The sequence below is a fragment of the Ursus maritimus genome, unplaced genomic scaffold, assembly GCF_017311325.1.
Source record: "Ursus maritimus isolate PB19 unplaced genomic scaffold, ASM1731132v1 scaffold_14, whole genome shotgun sequence".
Classification (NCBI taxonomy): Eukaryota; Metazoa; Chordata; class Mammalia; order Carnivora; family Ursidae; genus Ursus; species Ursus maritimus.
Genome location: NW_024423786.1, coordinates 47,888,594 through 47,904,881, shown reverse-complemented (window position 1 = coordinate 47,904,881; position 16,288 = coordinate 47,888,594). Strand labels below are relative to the sequence as shown.

Here is a 16,288-nt window from a genome sequence, read left to right as displayed (position 1 = left end):
CACCCTGCAGTACGCACGCGTGCCCGCGCACTGCCGGCCGGGAGTTGTAGTTTCAGCGCGGCGGGCCCAGCAAGTCCAGTGGCTGCGCTCCGGTGCCGCGGAGCCGGAGGGCCGAGGCGGAAGTGAGGCGGTCACCCTGGGGGGCGAGGGCGCGGGGTCAGCGGTCGCGGGGCGCCAACGAGGGGCGTGTGGCTCAGGAAGTGCGCGTGCGCGGCGATAGGCCCCGGGGGAGGAGGCAGGGCAAGGCCAGGCGAGGTGGCCAGTGGTCCGGGCATCCAGCCTGGAAGATGCACAAGAGGAAGGGACCCCCGGGACCCCCAGGCCGAGGTGCCGCCGCTGCCCGCCAGGTGAGTCTGTACCCCACGGCCTCGCCTACGGAACCCTACTCACCCCTATCTCAGGTTCAGGGGAGGGCCCCACCCCCCAGGGGAACCAGATCACCACCCCCTGGTGAGCCCGGGTCCCTGCCCTCCAGATGAGGTTCTGTCCCCCAAGTGCGGCCTGCTGGCCCCTGCTCCCCAGCTCCTCAGCTCTTGGCGCCCCGCCCTGGGCTCAGGGCCACCTGTTGCCGCAGACTCTCCAGTTTGGGAGGGGAAGGCCTCGGACCTGGGATAAGGATAGTTACTGCACTCCTGGCCTGAACACGCATGGAACCTCGCATCAGCCAGGCCAAGTCAGACTCTTTTTATCCCCACTGTACAGATGAGGACACTGAGGCCCAGAGAGGTGAAGACAGCTTCCCAAGGTCATAGGGATTAACAGCTTGGCCAGAGCTAAGAGCAAATCCAGAGCTGCGGCCATGAGCCCATGGGACTGTGTCTGGACCTCCTTTCCCTCCTGCATCTCCTCTGCCCCAGGCACCTGGAGAGTTTGATTCCATCAGCTTTGATGGAAGAACCCCAGGACATAGCTTAGTGCCGGGGTATTAGCGTCTGGCCAGCCTGGAGTTCCCTGCTGGCCTCTGTACCTTGGACCCTCGGCTTCACAGCTCTTACTCCTCAGATTCCTCATCTGTAAAATGGAGGCCCTAACAGTCCCTAAGTCACAGGACAGTTGTGAAAATTCATTGAGACAGTTTATGGAAAGTGCTAGAACATAGTCCTCAATAAGTGTAACCTCGTTATTACTATTAAAAGGAGCCATACATAATTGCCCATTTTGACCCACAGAAAAGGCAATTTTGTATAGTTCAACATAATATTATCACATCACGATTGGTCTTGAAACAGGTCTGTTACACAATGAAAACCCCGCTTTCAACTTCTGTGTTGTTTTCCGGGCTTCTATTTGCTCTTGGAACCTCCTTCGTGGCCCCCACTGCTGAGTGTGCTGGAAGGAGAAGCCCAGATGTGCAGAGTGGCTTTGCTTTGGGCAAGGTGTAGGGCCTGCTTTTCCCACTGAACTTGGTCAGCAGCACATCATGGGCGTGGGCTCAGAGCAGGGAGCAGGGTCTCTGCCTGCCCTTTGCCCAGTGTGTTGATCTATGCCAGAAGGCCCAGCCCATCCTGGGACACCTGTTGCATTCTGAGCCCGTTTCAGCCTCCTGGCACTCCTCAGGGAAAATGACTTTCCCCAGGAGGTCTGGGTTTCCTTCCTCCTAAGGGAACTCTGGGTCCGTCCTGGCTGCCTCTGACCAAGTGGGGTGCATTCCGAGGTCTGACTGAACCCTTGCTCTTCCCTCAGCTGGGCCTGCTGGTTGACTTCTCCCCAGACGGCCTGATGATCCCTGAGGATGGAGTTACCAATGAGGAACTGGAGGCCGAGTTCTTGGCCTTGGTTGGGGGCCAGCCCCAAGTCCTGGAAAAGGTCAAAGGCAAAGGTGAGACTTTCAACACACCCCTGAACATTTTCTGAGCTCCTGCTGTGGGCAGGGCTCAGCGCTGGACCCTGGGGAGAAGGAGGAAAGGAGACAGAGAAGGTCTTTGCCCTCCTGGAACCCACAGCCTGGGTAAGGCTTTAAGTGATCAACTGTGGACCCAGGGTGAGTGTTCAAATCCCAGCTCTGCCGCTTACTGGCTGTGTGACTTGATGAGTCCCAGCATCTGTGTGGGCCTCAGTCTCCCCATTCGTAAAATGGGAACAATGACTGCACTTCATCACAAGAGTTATTCTTCCAGTGTTTGTAAAACACTTCACACAGGGTCTAGCATTTCTTCCGGCTTGCGTCCCGTGCTGAGGGCTGGGATGAGGGAAGCCCAGAGCGATGGGAGAGACCTGTGAGCTAGGGCCAGATGCCCGCAAGAGGCACCCACAGTAAGGAAGGCCAGGTGAAGAGCTGGGGAGCATTTTTGGGAGAGGCCGCAGCACCTGCAAAAGCCCCGTAGGGGAGGTGGCAGGGGCCTGCAACTCTGTAATGGGCAGTGGGACTGGAGCTCCAAGGGCAAACGGAAGGAACCTTTATACTTTTCAGCTAATTCAGTCAGTCCTCATTATCGATGGATTCCATATTTGTGAATTCACCTGCGGGCACCCAGATCAATACTTGGGGAGCTTTTGCAGTTCTCGGCGGGCATGCACAGAGCTGCCAGGAGTTGGAGTCACTCGACATACATGCTCCCAGCCGAGGCGAAGCGAGATGCCACTCCGCCTTCTTGTCCCGCGGTGTGCCATAAACAAGTGTCCTTTCCACGGTCTGTGTAAAGCTGCACTTTTTTCTCATTTTGGTGCTTTCTGTTGGTGATTTTGCTCTTCAAGATGCTCCCAAGGGTAGGGCTTAGTGCTGTCTCATGTTTCGGAGAGCAAGAGGGCTGTGCTGTGTCTTATGGAGAAAAGACCCAACAGGTGAGCTTCATTCAGGCAGGAGTTACAGTGCTGCTGTTGGCCTTGAGTTCAACGTTACCAAATCAACAATATATACTTGAAAAGGCATCATGAGGTAGAAGCTCACAGCAGGCAAGGGTATGACTGGTTGACAAAAATGTGCTGCCCAGAGGCTCATGGGACCCTCACCTTGTATTTCCTCGAGGGGCAATGGTCCAGTGTGCACTAAGTCAGCACTGATGGCAGTTTTATAGAACATGCCTAATGCAAATAATGAGAATAACTCAGATAACAAAATGCTGACCACGTGCTATGCTCGAGCTTCATTTAGCTTTAGTTCCCACGATCCACCTGTGAGGGAGAAACTGTTGTCCTGGTCTAATGGGAAGACTGAGTCCCAGACAGGGCAAGACTTGCCCAGGGCTCCAAAGCGAGAAAGCTGCGGAGCCGGGGTGCCAAGTCGGGCTCCATAAGGAAGAGACAAGGTGGGCGAGATCTGCGGGGATCAGGATCATACCTGGTGGGCCCGAGGGCCGTGGAGTGCCATGGAAGGGCCAAGAAGGGGACATGCTGCCCTAGTCTTTGGGGCCATGGGTAACGGATGGGAGGCTGGGGACTCTTGAGGGATCCCCGTCCAGCTGGGGCCTCTCCCTGCCGCCAGGCCCCCTGCCCATGGAGGCCATTGAGAAGATGGCCAGCTTGTGCATGAGAGACCCGGATGAAGGTGAGGATGAGGGTACAGACGAGGAGGATGTGGAGGCTGATGATGACCTGCTGGTGAGCACCCAGGGCAAGGCGGGGGGCCTCCCACGCTGTCATTGCACCATCCAGCGGGCCCTCATGCTTGGCCCGTGGCCGTGTGCCCCTGCAGGCAGAGCTAAACGAGGTCCTTGGGGAGGAGCAGAAGACTGTGGAGTCCCACCCTCCTGTGGCTCAGGTATAGCCCAGCAACCTGCTCTCCATAGGCCAGAGTTCGAGGCCTCAGCCATGTTACCTTGCGCAGGTGGCATGACACCTCTGAGACCCAGTTCCCTGCACCGGGAAATGGGGATGATGATTTCTGCTTGGCGGGGGTGGGGTAGGGTGGGGTGGGGACAGCTGGCCCAGGGGCAACATGCCTGGTGTGTGGGAGGCACTTGACAAGGGAGCTCTTGGGGAGAGCTCAGGTGGGGTCACCACCCAGGCCATGCCCCGGTCCCTCCTGCAGCTGAAGGCCACAGCCCCCAGCCCAGGGGTGGAGGCCACCTTGCAGGAGAGGCTGGCTCTCTACCAGACAGCGATCGAAAGCGCTAGGCAAGCTGGAGATGGTGCCAAGATGCGGCGCTACGACCGGGGGCTTAAGGTGAGCGGGCAGGTGACGGGAGGGTGCTGGGACCCTACCACTGGCCACTGCACCCGGCTCCAGGCTCCTCTAAAAACCGCTTTCACACCTGCTCTCAGACACTTGAAAACCTGCTGGCCTCTGTCCGGAAGGGTAACACCATTGATGAAGGGGACATCCCACCACCTGTGGCAGTGGGGAAGGGCCCAGCAGCCACGCCCAGCCACACGGCGGCACCCACCCAGCCGGCCTCTGCAAACCAGCCGGTCCCAGAGCCCAGGGTCATGGTTGAAGGCCCTCCTTCCTCTGCTCCAGCCACATCCATAGGCTTGGCTAAGCCCCAGCTTCCTCCAGGTAGGCCTAGGGCAGGGCTGGGCTGACATGGGATTTGCGGGGGTTGTAGTCAGCAGTTGGCCATTTTGTGGAGGTGCTGACTCATTCATTCATTAGATATTTATTCATTCATTCATTTATTTATTGAGCCCATGCAAGCAGGGGGAGGGGCAGGGGGAGAGGAACAGAGAGAATCCCAACTCCACGCTGAGCACGGAGCCCAACGCGGAGCTCAGTCCCACAGCCCGGAGATCATGACCTGAGCTGAAATCAGGAGCCGAACGCTTAACGAAGTGAGCCACCCAGGCACCCCGTGTGTTAGATATTCTTAACACCCCTCCCTTTCCTAGGTCCTTGTGCCTCTGGAGTTCAGCAATGCCTTTTTTGTGCGCGTGGTGGTAGAATAGATATAACGTAACCTTGGCCGTTGTAACCGTCTTGCAGTGTGTAATTAACTGAGCGGCGTGTAGCACATTCGCAGTGTTGTGCAACCACTACCTCCATCTTTTTCCAAAGATTTTGCATCACCCCAAACCAAAACTCTGCCCCACGGAACACTAACTCCCCATTCTCCCTCCCCCCAGCCCCTGGCTGCCACCATCTGCTCTCTGTCTGTGAATTTGCCTCTCCTAGCTATTTCGTGTAAGTAGAACCACACGCTATTTGTCCTTATTCACTATTTTCACTTAGGGTAATGTTGCAGCGTGCGTCAGAGCCCTGCTCCTTTCGCGGGCTCCCATTCTCACACAGAGAGTTGTAAGTGGATAACTTCCAAGCCCTCAGCTTGTCTGTCTTCTCTCCTAAAACTCACCTGCTGGAGGTTTTCCAACCTCCCAAGAGGTTTCCCTTCTCGGGCCGCCCTCCTCCCACTACGGGAAAGGAGTGCCTCCCCCCCTTCTAGAATATCAACACAGGCTCTGCCCCAGAGGCAGACACTCCCCGAGTGAACCAAAGAGACCCTTAAAACTGGGCTGGCCTGGTCGAGAAGGTAAACAGCCGGTCTAAACCTTACCTCAGCCAGACTGGTTTCTAAGCTGTTGTTTTGGCAAAGGTCAAGGAGGATTGTGGGAAATAATCACCTGAAGTTCTCTGCTGAAATCACCAGAACGTTTCTCACGATGGGGTTTTGGCATGTAGGTTGGCAGGGGTTCAGGGGATCCCCCGACAGGGTGATGACAAGACTCCGCCTCTTGCCATCTGTTTGTTGGTGTGAAGCAGGTTTCTTTATGCTTTAAAAAAAGAAAACAGGGAAGTTGGGAAAGAATAAACCGGAAAACAGGAGTTAATTGGTAGAGGGGGGACCCAGCCCCGACCATGTCAACAAGAGGTACCTTGCTCATAAAAGTTTACTCTTGGTCTATAAAAATTCTTTATCCAGAAGCTTGACATGTTTCGGCTTTGCTCAGTTGCGTGCTCGTCATACCAGTGCTTCAACCCGGAAGAACATTTTCTTAACTCAGAGACTTGCAGTGATGGGACATAAAACCAAGCAAATGTCAAGGTGTTTTGCCTCAACCTACGGACACCTTTTCAGGCAATTACACCTAAACTTGAAGCTCTAGGTGCAGTTGTGAGTCTGAGAAAGTACAATGCATGGCAGCTTTCCAGGTGTTTCTAGGATCTGTGGACCCTGGGTGGTGTATCTATTACCCCGTGTTTTTTTATACCCAAAATTGCCCGGATTGCTTTCAGTTTAGAGACACTTCCCCTGAAAACCTATTGAACTGTGTTATTTGATACTGTAACTAACACACTCTTTGAAAAGAAGCTTAACTCTGCTTCCTCACTTTGGCAACGCACTGCAGGGATGGATTTTGGTTGCACAAATGTACCATAGGGTGGTCGAGAAAAGGCTTTCGAGCACCCACATTTACAGTTGACCCTTGAACAACGCAGCTTTGAACTGAGCGGGTCACTATTTCTTTTGATAAACACAGTACAACACTGTATTTCTCTTCCTTGTGGCTTTCCTAGTACCAATTTCTTTTTTTTTTTTTTAAGATTTTATTTATTTATAGACAGCGAGAGAGGGAACACAAGCAGGGGGAGTGGGAGAGGAAGAAGCAGGCTCCTAGCAGAGAAGCCTGATGTGGGGCTCGATCCCAGAACGCTGGGATCACGCCCTGAGCCGAAGGCAGACGCCTAACGACTGCGCTACCCAGGCGCCCCTCCTAGTACCAATTTCTTTGGCCTGCTTTATTATGAGAACATGGTGTATAATGCACGTAACATACAAAACATGTAGGTCAAGTGCCTTTATTGTTGGTAATGCTTCCGGTCAACAGTAAGCTATAATAGTGAAGTTTTGGGGGAGTCAAAGTAGATTTTCAACTGTGTGGCGGGAAGGGGTGTTGGCACCCTTAACCCCCACATTGTTCAAGGGTCAACTGAATGCCACTGAACTGTATACTTAGAAACGGTTAAGATGGTGAATTTCAGGGGCGCCTGGGTGGCTCAGTCGGTTAAGCGTCTGCCTTCAGCTCAAGTCATGATCTCAGGGTCCTGGGATCGAGCCCCGCATCTGGCTCTCTGCTCAGCAGGGAGCCTACGTCTCCCTTTCCCTCTACCTGCTGCTCCCCCTGTTTGTGCTCTCTCTCTGTCAAATAAATAAATAAAATCTTTTTAAAAAGATGGTGAATTCCATGTGTATTTTGCCACAATTAAAAAAATAAATGAAGGGGCGCCTGGCCGGCTCAGTCCATTGAGCATGTGACTCTTGATCTCAGGGTCATGAGTTCAAGCCCCACGTTGGGGGTAGAGCTTACTTAAAAAAAAAAAAAAAAAGTGAGTATTGGTAAGTTTCAAATCACCATGGTAATTAACGTACATTAGATTTTTAAAAAGTGATGTGATCGTTTTCTTTTGTGAATGTCAATTACTTGCAAGGCAGTGGGAATAACAACAGTGGCCACTTTTGAAACTTCAGACAAAAACTTTCAGACGCCAGCTTAAAATTGCGTAAGGGTACGTAAGTTTTCCAAAATTCTCTTAGGGGCCAAACAGCAGTGGCTCCGGAGACCGCGAGTCCTGGGCTTGAGTGCCTGCCACACCATCTTCAGGCTGTGACCTCGGGGAGGCAGCCTCCCCTCTGAGCCTTGTTCTCACATCCGTAAGATGGACCTAAAGAACAGTCTTCGTTGTGAGGATTAAATAGAACTGGTTCAGGGGCACCTGGGTGGCTCAGTTGGTTAAGTGTCTGACTCTTGGTTTCAGTTCAGGTCAAGATCTCAGGGTCATGAGATCCAGCCCCACACGAGATCGAGCGCTCAGCATGGAGTCTGCTTGTCCCTCTCCCTTCCCCTTGACCCTCTCCCCTCTCTTTTTCTCTCTAAAATAAATACGTAAAGTCTTAAAAAAAAAAAAGCAAAGAAAAGAAGAAAAGAAAGAAAAAGAAAGGAAGGAAGGAGAGAGAGAAAGAAAGAAAAGAAAGGAAAGAAAGGAAAGAAAGAAAGAAAGGGAAATGGTTCATACGCTGTTCCCCCTTCCAGGTCCCTGCAGCCCTGGCCCCCTGGCCCAGGTGCAGAGCCGCCAGCGTGAATATAAGTTGGCTGCCCTCCATGCCAAGCAACAGGGAGATACTGCCACTGCTGCCAGACACTTCCGCGTGGCCAAGGTGCGTCCAGACGGGCAGACGGGGTCAGGGGGGAGAAGACAGGATGCTTCCGACTTTGCATGGTGGCAAAGAGCAGGAGCTCTGCGGTCACGCCCAAACTGGAATCCTGGCTCTTAGTCGCTCTAGAGCTGTAGTCTGCTGTATCTCTTAAAACCCCAGTTTACCCTCTCTGTGAAGTGGGCATAAATTTTGGAAGGGGCTTAAACGAGATGGTGCAGAGGAATGGATAGAGCTGGGAGTCCCCTGTCAAATGGCAGGGCACAGAGGCTCCCCACAGGGTCCTGGTCCCTAGCTGCAGCCGCCTCCCCTGCTCTTTCTCTCAGAGCTTCGATGCCGTCTTGGAGGCCCTCAGCCGGGGGGAGCCTGTGGACCTGTCCCGCCTGCCACCTCCCCCTGGTGAGAACCCTACCCTGCTCACCCTTCAGGACTTGATGCTGCCACCCTCACTGGTCACCTGGGAACCCCCTCAGGCCACACCAGCCTGGGGTGGGGGGGTGCCCAAGCAAGCCCCTCATGGACTGGACCTCTCTGCCCTCAGACCAGCTGCCCCCAGACCCACCATCACCACCACCACAGCCTCCAACTCCCACCACAGTGCCCTCCATGCCAGGTAGGCTCCTGGAACCCTGTGTGGCGGGCAGACCAGGGCAAGACAGTCTCTCCTTCCCAAGACTCTTAACGTGGCCCCTCTGCCTCCCGCCACCCCTGTCTGCCCCAGAGGTTCCCCCACCTCCGTGGACTCTCCTGGAGGCACTGGAGCAGCGGATGGAGCGATACCACATGGCTGCAGCCCAGGCCAAGGCCAAAGGGGACCAGCGGAAGGCTCGCATGCACGAGCGCATTGTCAAGGTGCGTGGGGGCCTAGTGGGCAGGTAGACAGCCCCTGGAGACCTGGCCCAGGTAGCCCTAATACTGTGTCCGTTGCAGCAATACCAAGATGCCATCCGAGCCCACAAGGCTGGCCGAGCAGTAGATGTGGCTGAGCTGCCGGTGCCCCCAGGTAGGCACTGCCCCTCCCCCAGCCCTCTGGCCTCTGCGCCTTTGTAGCTGCTGTTCCTTCGGATGGTACAGGCCCGGGGAGCTCTTTGCTACGCATTCAGGAATTCTGCAAACTTGTTAGATAATTGGTAACTTAAAGTCGGGTCATAATAGGAGTGTTTATACCATGGAAATTGGCAGACACTAAAAATCAGGGGGGGTTATTTGGAGAATCTGTTCATCAGCCCACCATCATCTGATCCCTCTATTTCTTCTTCATTCAGCTCACTGTCTCCTAGTCATCAGCTCTCAGCTTTACACATACCTACTCAGCCTCCCAGGGGGTTGGCGGTCTCCTCTGGGTTCTCAGAGCTGCCTGTGTGTCCCCCGGGAGAGCAGTTATCACTTAGCACCTTGGTCCCCTGGGAATCCCTCCAGGCCTGTGACCACCTCTTGTGCCCAGTACCCCACCTCACCTAGTATGTGCTTGTTGGAATCTGGTCAAGGCCCAGAGGCACCAAGATGCAAGAGGGAGGTTGGAATGATCTGGTGTCTACACAGAACCAGGAGGAGCTCCTTCCTGGATTCAAAGTATATCCAAAGCCCTGAGGCTACTTAGGAGGGGGAGGAACCCACGTCTCCACCATAATGGCGCGGGTCCCTCCCTTCTGACTGGGCCCTGACTGGCCGCCCAGGCTTTCCCCCCATCCAGGGCCTGGAGGCTACGGAGCCCACCCAGCAGAGCCTGGTGGGGGTCCTGGAAACTGCCATGAAGCTGGCCAACCAGGATGAAGGCCCAGAGGATGAAGAGGATGAGGAACCTAAGAAGGTGTGAGGGGCTGGGGTCTTGGGGTGAGGCAGGGGAGTGGCAGCAAAGCAGAGCCCTGACAGCAGGGAAGAACTGGCCTTATCCCCGCCATGCCTCTTCCCGGCTGTGTGGCCACGGGCAGGTCATTTTGCTCTCTGATCCTGTCTCCTCATCTGTAAAGTGGGCATGGTGGCAGTCTCTGTCTCCCAGGGTCGGTGCAAAGATTCAACGAGAATGGGACCATAGGTTGCGTTCAGTGCTGAGGAAACAGAAACTAGGACAGTCCCTGTTGTCAGCATCAGGCCCTGATCCTTTGGGGAGTAGAACCACTGCAGGCCCTGGGAGAGCTCTGACTTCCTCTCCATCCCTCAGCAGCCCACCAGCCCTCCGGCCCCCACGGTCCAGCCCAAGGCCCCACCCTCAAGGGCACCCCAGTCAGGCTCCACCCCAGCAGCCAAAACAGCACCTAAGGGCACCTCCACCAGAGGTAGGTATGCCCTCCCCTCCCTGGCTGCCCATTGCCTGGCCGTGGTCTGGGCAGCACCTGTCGACACCCCTGTACCCACAGCCCAGCAGCAGCTGGCCTTCCTGGAGGGCCGCAAGAAGCAGCTCCTGCAGGCCGCGCTGCGAGCCAAGCAGAAGAATGATGTAGAGGGTGCCAAAATGCACCTGCGCCAGGCCAAGGGGCTGGAGCCCATGCTGGAGGCCTCACGCAACGGGCTGCCTGTGGACATCACTAAGGTGAACTCTCTAGGCCTGCTGGACTTCCCAGGCACCCACCCATGGGGCTCTGGCCACTTAGCCATGTGACTGGGAGTATATTAGGGTCCAGGTAAAGCTGCTATAACAAATAGGTCCCCCTAAGATTGTGGCTAAAAGAAGACAGACACATATTTCTTGCATGTAAGGCTCGGGGCAGTCTGGGCTCTGAAAGACAAAGCCCTCCAGGGCTCGGGTTCTTTCCATCTTGTTGCTCTGCCACGCCCCAGGAGGTCATCTTTGTCCATGTGGTCAGAGGGGGTAGATGCCCTGTCTGCATTTAGTCCGTGGGAAGATGCGAGAGAAAGAAAGGGCAAGGCAAGCAGTTTCCTTTAAAAGAAGGGCCCTGGTGTGCCATGACTTCTGCTAGCCTTCCCCTGGCCAGAGCTGAATCACATGGCTGTACCTAGCTGCAAGGGATGCGGCTGTACGAGCTGCAAGGGATGCTGGGACATGTAGTCTCTTGGCTGTGTGCCTAGCCAGAACTCCATTACTAGGGAAGAGAGGGTAAGGATCACATTTGGCGGAGACAGCTAATAGATGCTGCCACTTTGGAAATGACCATCCACTTTTCTCTTTGCACCACTTTTCACCTTGGGGAAGAAGAAAGTCCAGGGCAGGGACAAAACAGTGGTCCAGGAAGGCCTCTCCAAGGAGGGCTGATATTTCCGTGGGTGGGCCTGTTCGTTAATGACCAGCAGGCCCCTCCCCATGAGCCTTGTCTTCCCAGGTGCCACCCGCCCCCGTCAACAAGGACGACTTCTCTCTGGTCCAGCGGCCTGGCCCAGGTCTGTCTCAGGAGTCTGCCCGGCGCTACGGCGAACTCACCAAGCTCATAAGGCAGCAGCACGAGGTGAGGTGGCCCCTAGCACGGTTCTGCGGGCCTCCCTCAGGGTCATGGCCCCCCATCCCTCCCCTCACTGTCTCCTGCTCTTCAGATGTGCCTGAACCACTCTAACCAGTTCACCCACCTGGGCAACATTGCTGAAACCAGCAAGTAAGTGCCCCTATCCGCATCCTGCCAGACATTTGCACCCCCAGACCACCCCTGGGACTAGGGACCTGAGCAGGGCTCTCTCAATGGCAGATTTGAGAAGCTGGCAGAGGACTGTAAGCGGAGCATGGAGATCCTGAAGCAGGCGTTCGCCCGGGGTCTCCCCACTCCCACTGCTCGCTTTGAGCAGAGAACCTTCAGCGTCATCAAGTAAGGCCCTGATGCCCCTTGGCCAAAATGCCCCTTCAGAGAAGGGGTTGCACTCCCCAGAAGCCAGTGGAGGACTTGCCTCTGGGGGAGAGTTTGGTTGGGTGGTGAAAGCACAGTATATGCAAGGGTCCTGAGGCAGCTGTGAGGTGCAAGTGAAGGATGGTGATGGGGTGTTGACAGTGACATGTTGGAAACTGGGGAAGATCTAGTGAGTGCAGAGATGGGCCTTGTCCCAAGGCCTGGGCGAGCCCTTGGGATGGTTGTTGTTGGTCCTGCTCCTTTCAAGCCTTCCCACACCCCAGGGAATTGGGGTCACTTTTCCCATTTATAGACAAGGTTAGGTGCAGTGACAGCAATAACCTAGGATAAGCCACACCCGTCACCCCGGCTCCCCATCACCTCATCTCCACCCACTGTCCCCATTTCGCTCACCTCCTGCCACACAGGCCTCTTTTTGGTCTCTCAGACCAACCATGTTCCTATTTGGGGCCTTTGCGCTGGCTGTTTCCTCTGCCTAGACCCTCTTCCCCAGGTCTCCATGTAGCAGCACCTTCCCAGCATCCAGAATCACCTATGATGTCACCTCCTTTGAGAGGCCCTCCTTGACCACTCTGTCTGCAGCAGCCCCTCCTGGGTGCACCCCCCTCTCCCCTATTTTAGTTCTCTGCAGGATTGCTTTGTTTCTCTATTTATATATTCATTGGTTCTCTGTTCACTCAGCTAGCTTGGGTTCCATGAGCACACGAATAGGGTCTGTCTCACTTACTTCCATGTCCCCAGCAGCGAGGACACCGGCAGACACGTAGTAGGGGTTCCAGAAATATTGCTAAATGAAGGGCAGGTCCCCCAGCAGCTAGGGCACTCGCTGGTACATGGCAGGTGCTCGAGAAATGTCAGAAGAAGCAAATAAAGAAGACCGCAAAGCAGCTGGGGCACTGGATGATGAATATTAGGGACCCCAGAAATGTCAAATGAAGGAAAGCTCCCCCGGCAGGGAGGCCACCAGCTGGGGCGAAGCAGGTCCCAAATAGATCCGTGCAGACTGAAAAAAGGTCTCAAAAATAAGCCATTGGCAGAACTGGACAAAGAACTTCCAGTCTGTCTGATTCTAAAACTGGAGCCCAGGAGCCGATAAAGGCCAGCGAGGGGTTTGTTCCGTGGCCCCGCCGAGGGCAGAGAGGCGGGCAGGCATTGGAGCTGATGTGCCTCTGTCTCCCCACCTGCCCGCCCGGAAGGATCTTCCCCGACCTCAGCAGCAACGACATGCTTCTCTTCATCGTGAAGGGGATCAACTTGCCCACACCCCCAGGTGAGGGGCGGCAGGCTGGGGTCGGGGCTGTGGGACTGCCTCTCTGCCCAGCTCTGACCCTTGTCTGCCCACAGGGCTGTCTCCCAGCGACCTGGATGTCTTTGTTCGGTTTGACTTCCCCTATCCCAATGTGGTATGTGGAGAGCCGAGGAGGGACGGGCTCCAACCTCATCGGGCTGGGAGTGAGTGGGTGGGCAGGGGTCCAGGGGAGGCCCCAGCCCCCAAGTTTTCCTGCCTCCTGTTTGGCTGCAGGAAGAAGCTCAGAAAGACAAGACCAGTGTGATTAAGAACACAGACTCCCCCGGTGAGCTGAGCGGAGGCGGGAGGCAGCCCAACCCCTTGCAGCGAGAACGCGAGCCCATAGCCTGACCTTTCTCTCTTTCCTCTTCGCCTGCCCCGTCCTCATTCCCCGAGTAGAGTTCAAGGAGCAGTTCAAACTCTGTATCAATCGCAGCCACCGAGGCTTCCGAAGGGCCATCCAGACCAAAGGCATCAAATTTGAAGTGGTCCACAAGGGGTGAGCTGGGGGTGCCAGGTGGACTCTGGGGGAGGGGGAGCTGCCCTGGGCCAACCATCCTGTCCCCTTCATACACACACAGGGGGCTGTTCAAGACTGACCGGGTGCTGGGCACAGCCCAACTCAAGCTGGATGCCCTGGAGACCGCATGCGAGGTCCGGGAGATCCTTGAGGTGAGATGTGGCCATTTGTCCGAAGGCTCCAGGGCGGCTCTGTCACATTTAACGTGACTCAAATGCTTCCTACGGGCCCTGGGCCTCCCAAGGGTCTCCTCTGCTGACCCAACCCCTCCCCCGGGGAGTCCCAGACCTCCCTACTTCCCAACCCTAAATAGTCCCAGCACTCTGCTCCATTCTGACCAGTCGATATCTCAGCCATACCCAGGGGCTCATATTTTGGAAATCGCCCTGGTTCCCCCTGATCCCAACCCTGGGCCTCCAGCCACTGCCCACTTCTCAGGCGCTTCCCCTCATTTCCACCCAGGTCCTGGATGGTCGCAGGCCCACGGGGGGCCGGCTGGAGGTGATGGTCCGAATTCGGGAGCCACTGACAGCCCAGCAGTTGGAGACCACAACGGAGAGGTGGCTGGTCATCGACCCTGTGCCAGCAGCTGTGGCCACGGTGAGACTCCTGCCCATCAGTGACCCCAGGGAAGGAGGCTTGGCTTGGGGGGGAGGGGGCGGGGATCACAACACTGGTTCTGTCCCCTGAAGCAGGTTGCTGGGCCCAAAGGGAAGGCCCCTCCCGTGCCTGCCCCTGCGAGGGAGCCAGGGAACAGGTAGGTAGCTGGGTCAAGCCATGCTGGAGAGAAGCCCCTTCTTCCCGTCTCAGCCCCTCCTGGACAATTTCCCATCGGGCACAAACTGTCTCATGTCTCTCCCATGCTCCAAAATGTGTCCTGCCTCCCCTTCTCCTGAAGCATCCAGTTTTAACTCCTCAGCCTGATTTTTAAGATCTTTTGTGATGTTGTCAATATATCCAGTAGTCTTCCCTTTCCCCACTTCCTCCTGTTGGTTCATGGTTACCTACACCTAGTTTTTACTGGCCTCTGGGCTTTTCTGTGGTCTTGCCCTGAGCACCCCTACCCGCTAGGCCCCCATGCTCCTGCCCAGCTCTGACTCCTGTGGCTCCCAGCTTGGCTGCGGCCTCCCCTAGGAAGCCTTCCCTGACCACCTGGCATTGCAGTTGCCTGAGGGTACGGCCATCATCCCCCCCTTGGCTGCGGGCTCAGCAACAGCAGGGTGGGCCTGGCTTGTCTCCTGCCACTCCCGGGTTCCCAGTGTGTCTGTCGAATTAATGGGGTCAGGGCTCGGGGGTCCTTGCTGCCCCTCACCCTTTCCCACCTCCGTAGATCAGCACGGCCCCTGCATAGCCTCAGCGTGCTGGCCTTTGACCAAGAGCGTCTGGAACGGAAGGTGGGTGCCTGCTCTGGTGGGCTGGGGGGGGCAGGATTGGGGGTTCTGTAGCCCCCGGGCGGGGCCATCACGGTGCCCCGCTTTGCACCCCCCAGATCCTGGCCCTCAGGCAGGCGCGGCGGCCAGTGCCCCAGGAAGTGGCCCAGCAGTACCAGGACATCCTGCAACGCAGCCAGTGGCAGCGGGCACAGCTGGAGCAGGGGGGCCCGCACATCCGGAGGGGTAGGGTCTCGGGGAGGGGTGCGTGGGGGAGGGTGGGGCAGCCATCCCCATCCTGACCCGGTCCCGCCATCAGAGTACGTGGCCCAGCTGGAGCGTCAGCTGCAGTTCTACACGGAGGCTGCCAGGCGCCTGGGCAATGACGGCAGCAGGGTGAGCGGGGTGAGGGCTGGCCGGGTGTAGGGGGTGCGGGTTGGGGCTGCCGGTAGCGGCCCACTGACCACCTCTCGGCCCCCAGGAGGCCGCAAAGGAGGCACTGTACAGGCGGAACCTGGTAGAGAGTGAGGTGAGTGGCCAGGGTATGGGTGTGTGTGTGTGTGTGTGTGTGTGTGTGTGTGTGTGTGTGGCTGTGGCCGTGAGCACCCCCTGACCCCTGTGGCCTCCCCCTCAGCTGCAGCGGCTCCACAGGTGAGGGCCCAGCCAGGCGGGCGGCTCCTGGAGAGTGGGGAGCAGGCCCAAGGCCCCGGCACTGGGAGGAGCGGACAAAGCCACAGCCGAGAACCAGACAAGCAGACAATCAGCGGACAGTCGGCTCCAGACGGACACATTCCCCCACTGGGTCCCCCCAACCAGGCCACAGCCTCCCTGGCAGGAGGCGCTGGGGATAGTACCACCAGCCAGCTTGTGCCCCTTGCCCAGGCCTGGCTGGGTGGGCCCTGGACAGTCCCGTTTGCACAGCCTGGGGTGTCGGGCCCCTGGGCTGTCCCGGAGGTGGGGGGCAGCTAGGACCAAGCCCCGAGGGCCCCTGCAAGCACTTTACTTCCTGTCCCTCCCCAGCCTTAACCCTGAAGCCCACCCATACCCCAAAGAAGCCGCTGAGGTCAGCCAGAGCCTGGCTGGCTCCCCAGGGCTAACACAGGGAATAAAACAGCCAGGGCCACGCCTGGCTCCCTCTGTCCTATCTTTGTTTCTTGCTCCCACCCTCTGTGATTAGCTGGGTCTTCCCCACAGTCCCCCCGGGGACTGATGGCGAGGTATCTGCAAAGGGGGGCGGGCTGTGGGGGGGGCGTGTGCCTGTGAAGGATGAGTCCGCTTCACATACTTGCTGCAGG

General features: G+C 56.7%; 1 protein-coding gene across 3 annotated transcripts; it reads left to right on the top strand.

Moving 5' to 3' along the window:
* The first annotated feature begins 98 nt into the window (after positions 1–98).
* CC2D1A (coiled-coil and C2 domain containing 1A) lies at positions 99–16,137 on the top strand. Of its 3 annotated transcripts, none has more exons than XM_040629208.1 (29): positions 99–347; positions 1,684–1,819; positions 3,422–3,537; positions 3,632–3,697; positions 3,968–4,102; positions 4,201–4,435; positions 7,903–8,027; positions 8,351–8,423; positions 8,566–8,637; positions 8,746–8,876; positions 8,955–9,027; positions 9,701–9,834; positions 10,189–10,300; positions 10,382–10,554; positions 11,303–11,425; positions 11,511–11,569; positions 11,660–11,776; positions 13,012–13,085; positions 13,160–13,218; positions 13,338–13,389; positions 13,503–13,602; positions 13,685–13,775; positions 14,086–14,223; positions 14,316–14,380; positions 14,954–15,017; positions 15,113–15,239; positions 15,313–15,389; positions 15,475–15,522; positions 15,628–16,137. In XM_040629208.1, exons 1-29 carry the CDS (start codon positions 288–290, stop codon positions 15,646–15,648), a joined length of 2,856 nt encoding a protein of 951 aa, XP_040485142.1. In that variant the 5' UTR covers positions 99–287; the 3' UTR covers positions 15,649–16,137. The 3 variants fall into 3 exon arrangements, with proteins under 3 accessions (XP_040485142.1, XP_040485141.1, XP_040485143.1); XM_040629207.1 differs by having other exon boundaries at positions 100–347; positions 10,186–10,300; XM_040629209.1 differs by having other exon boundaries at positions 101–347; positions 10,186–10,300; positions 14,319–14,380.
* Positions 16,138–16,288: the final 151 nt, after the last annotated feature.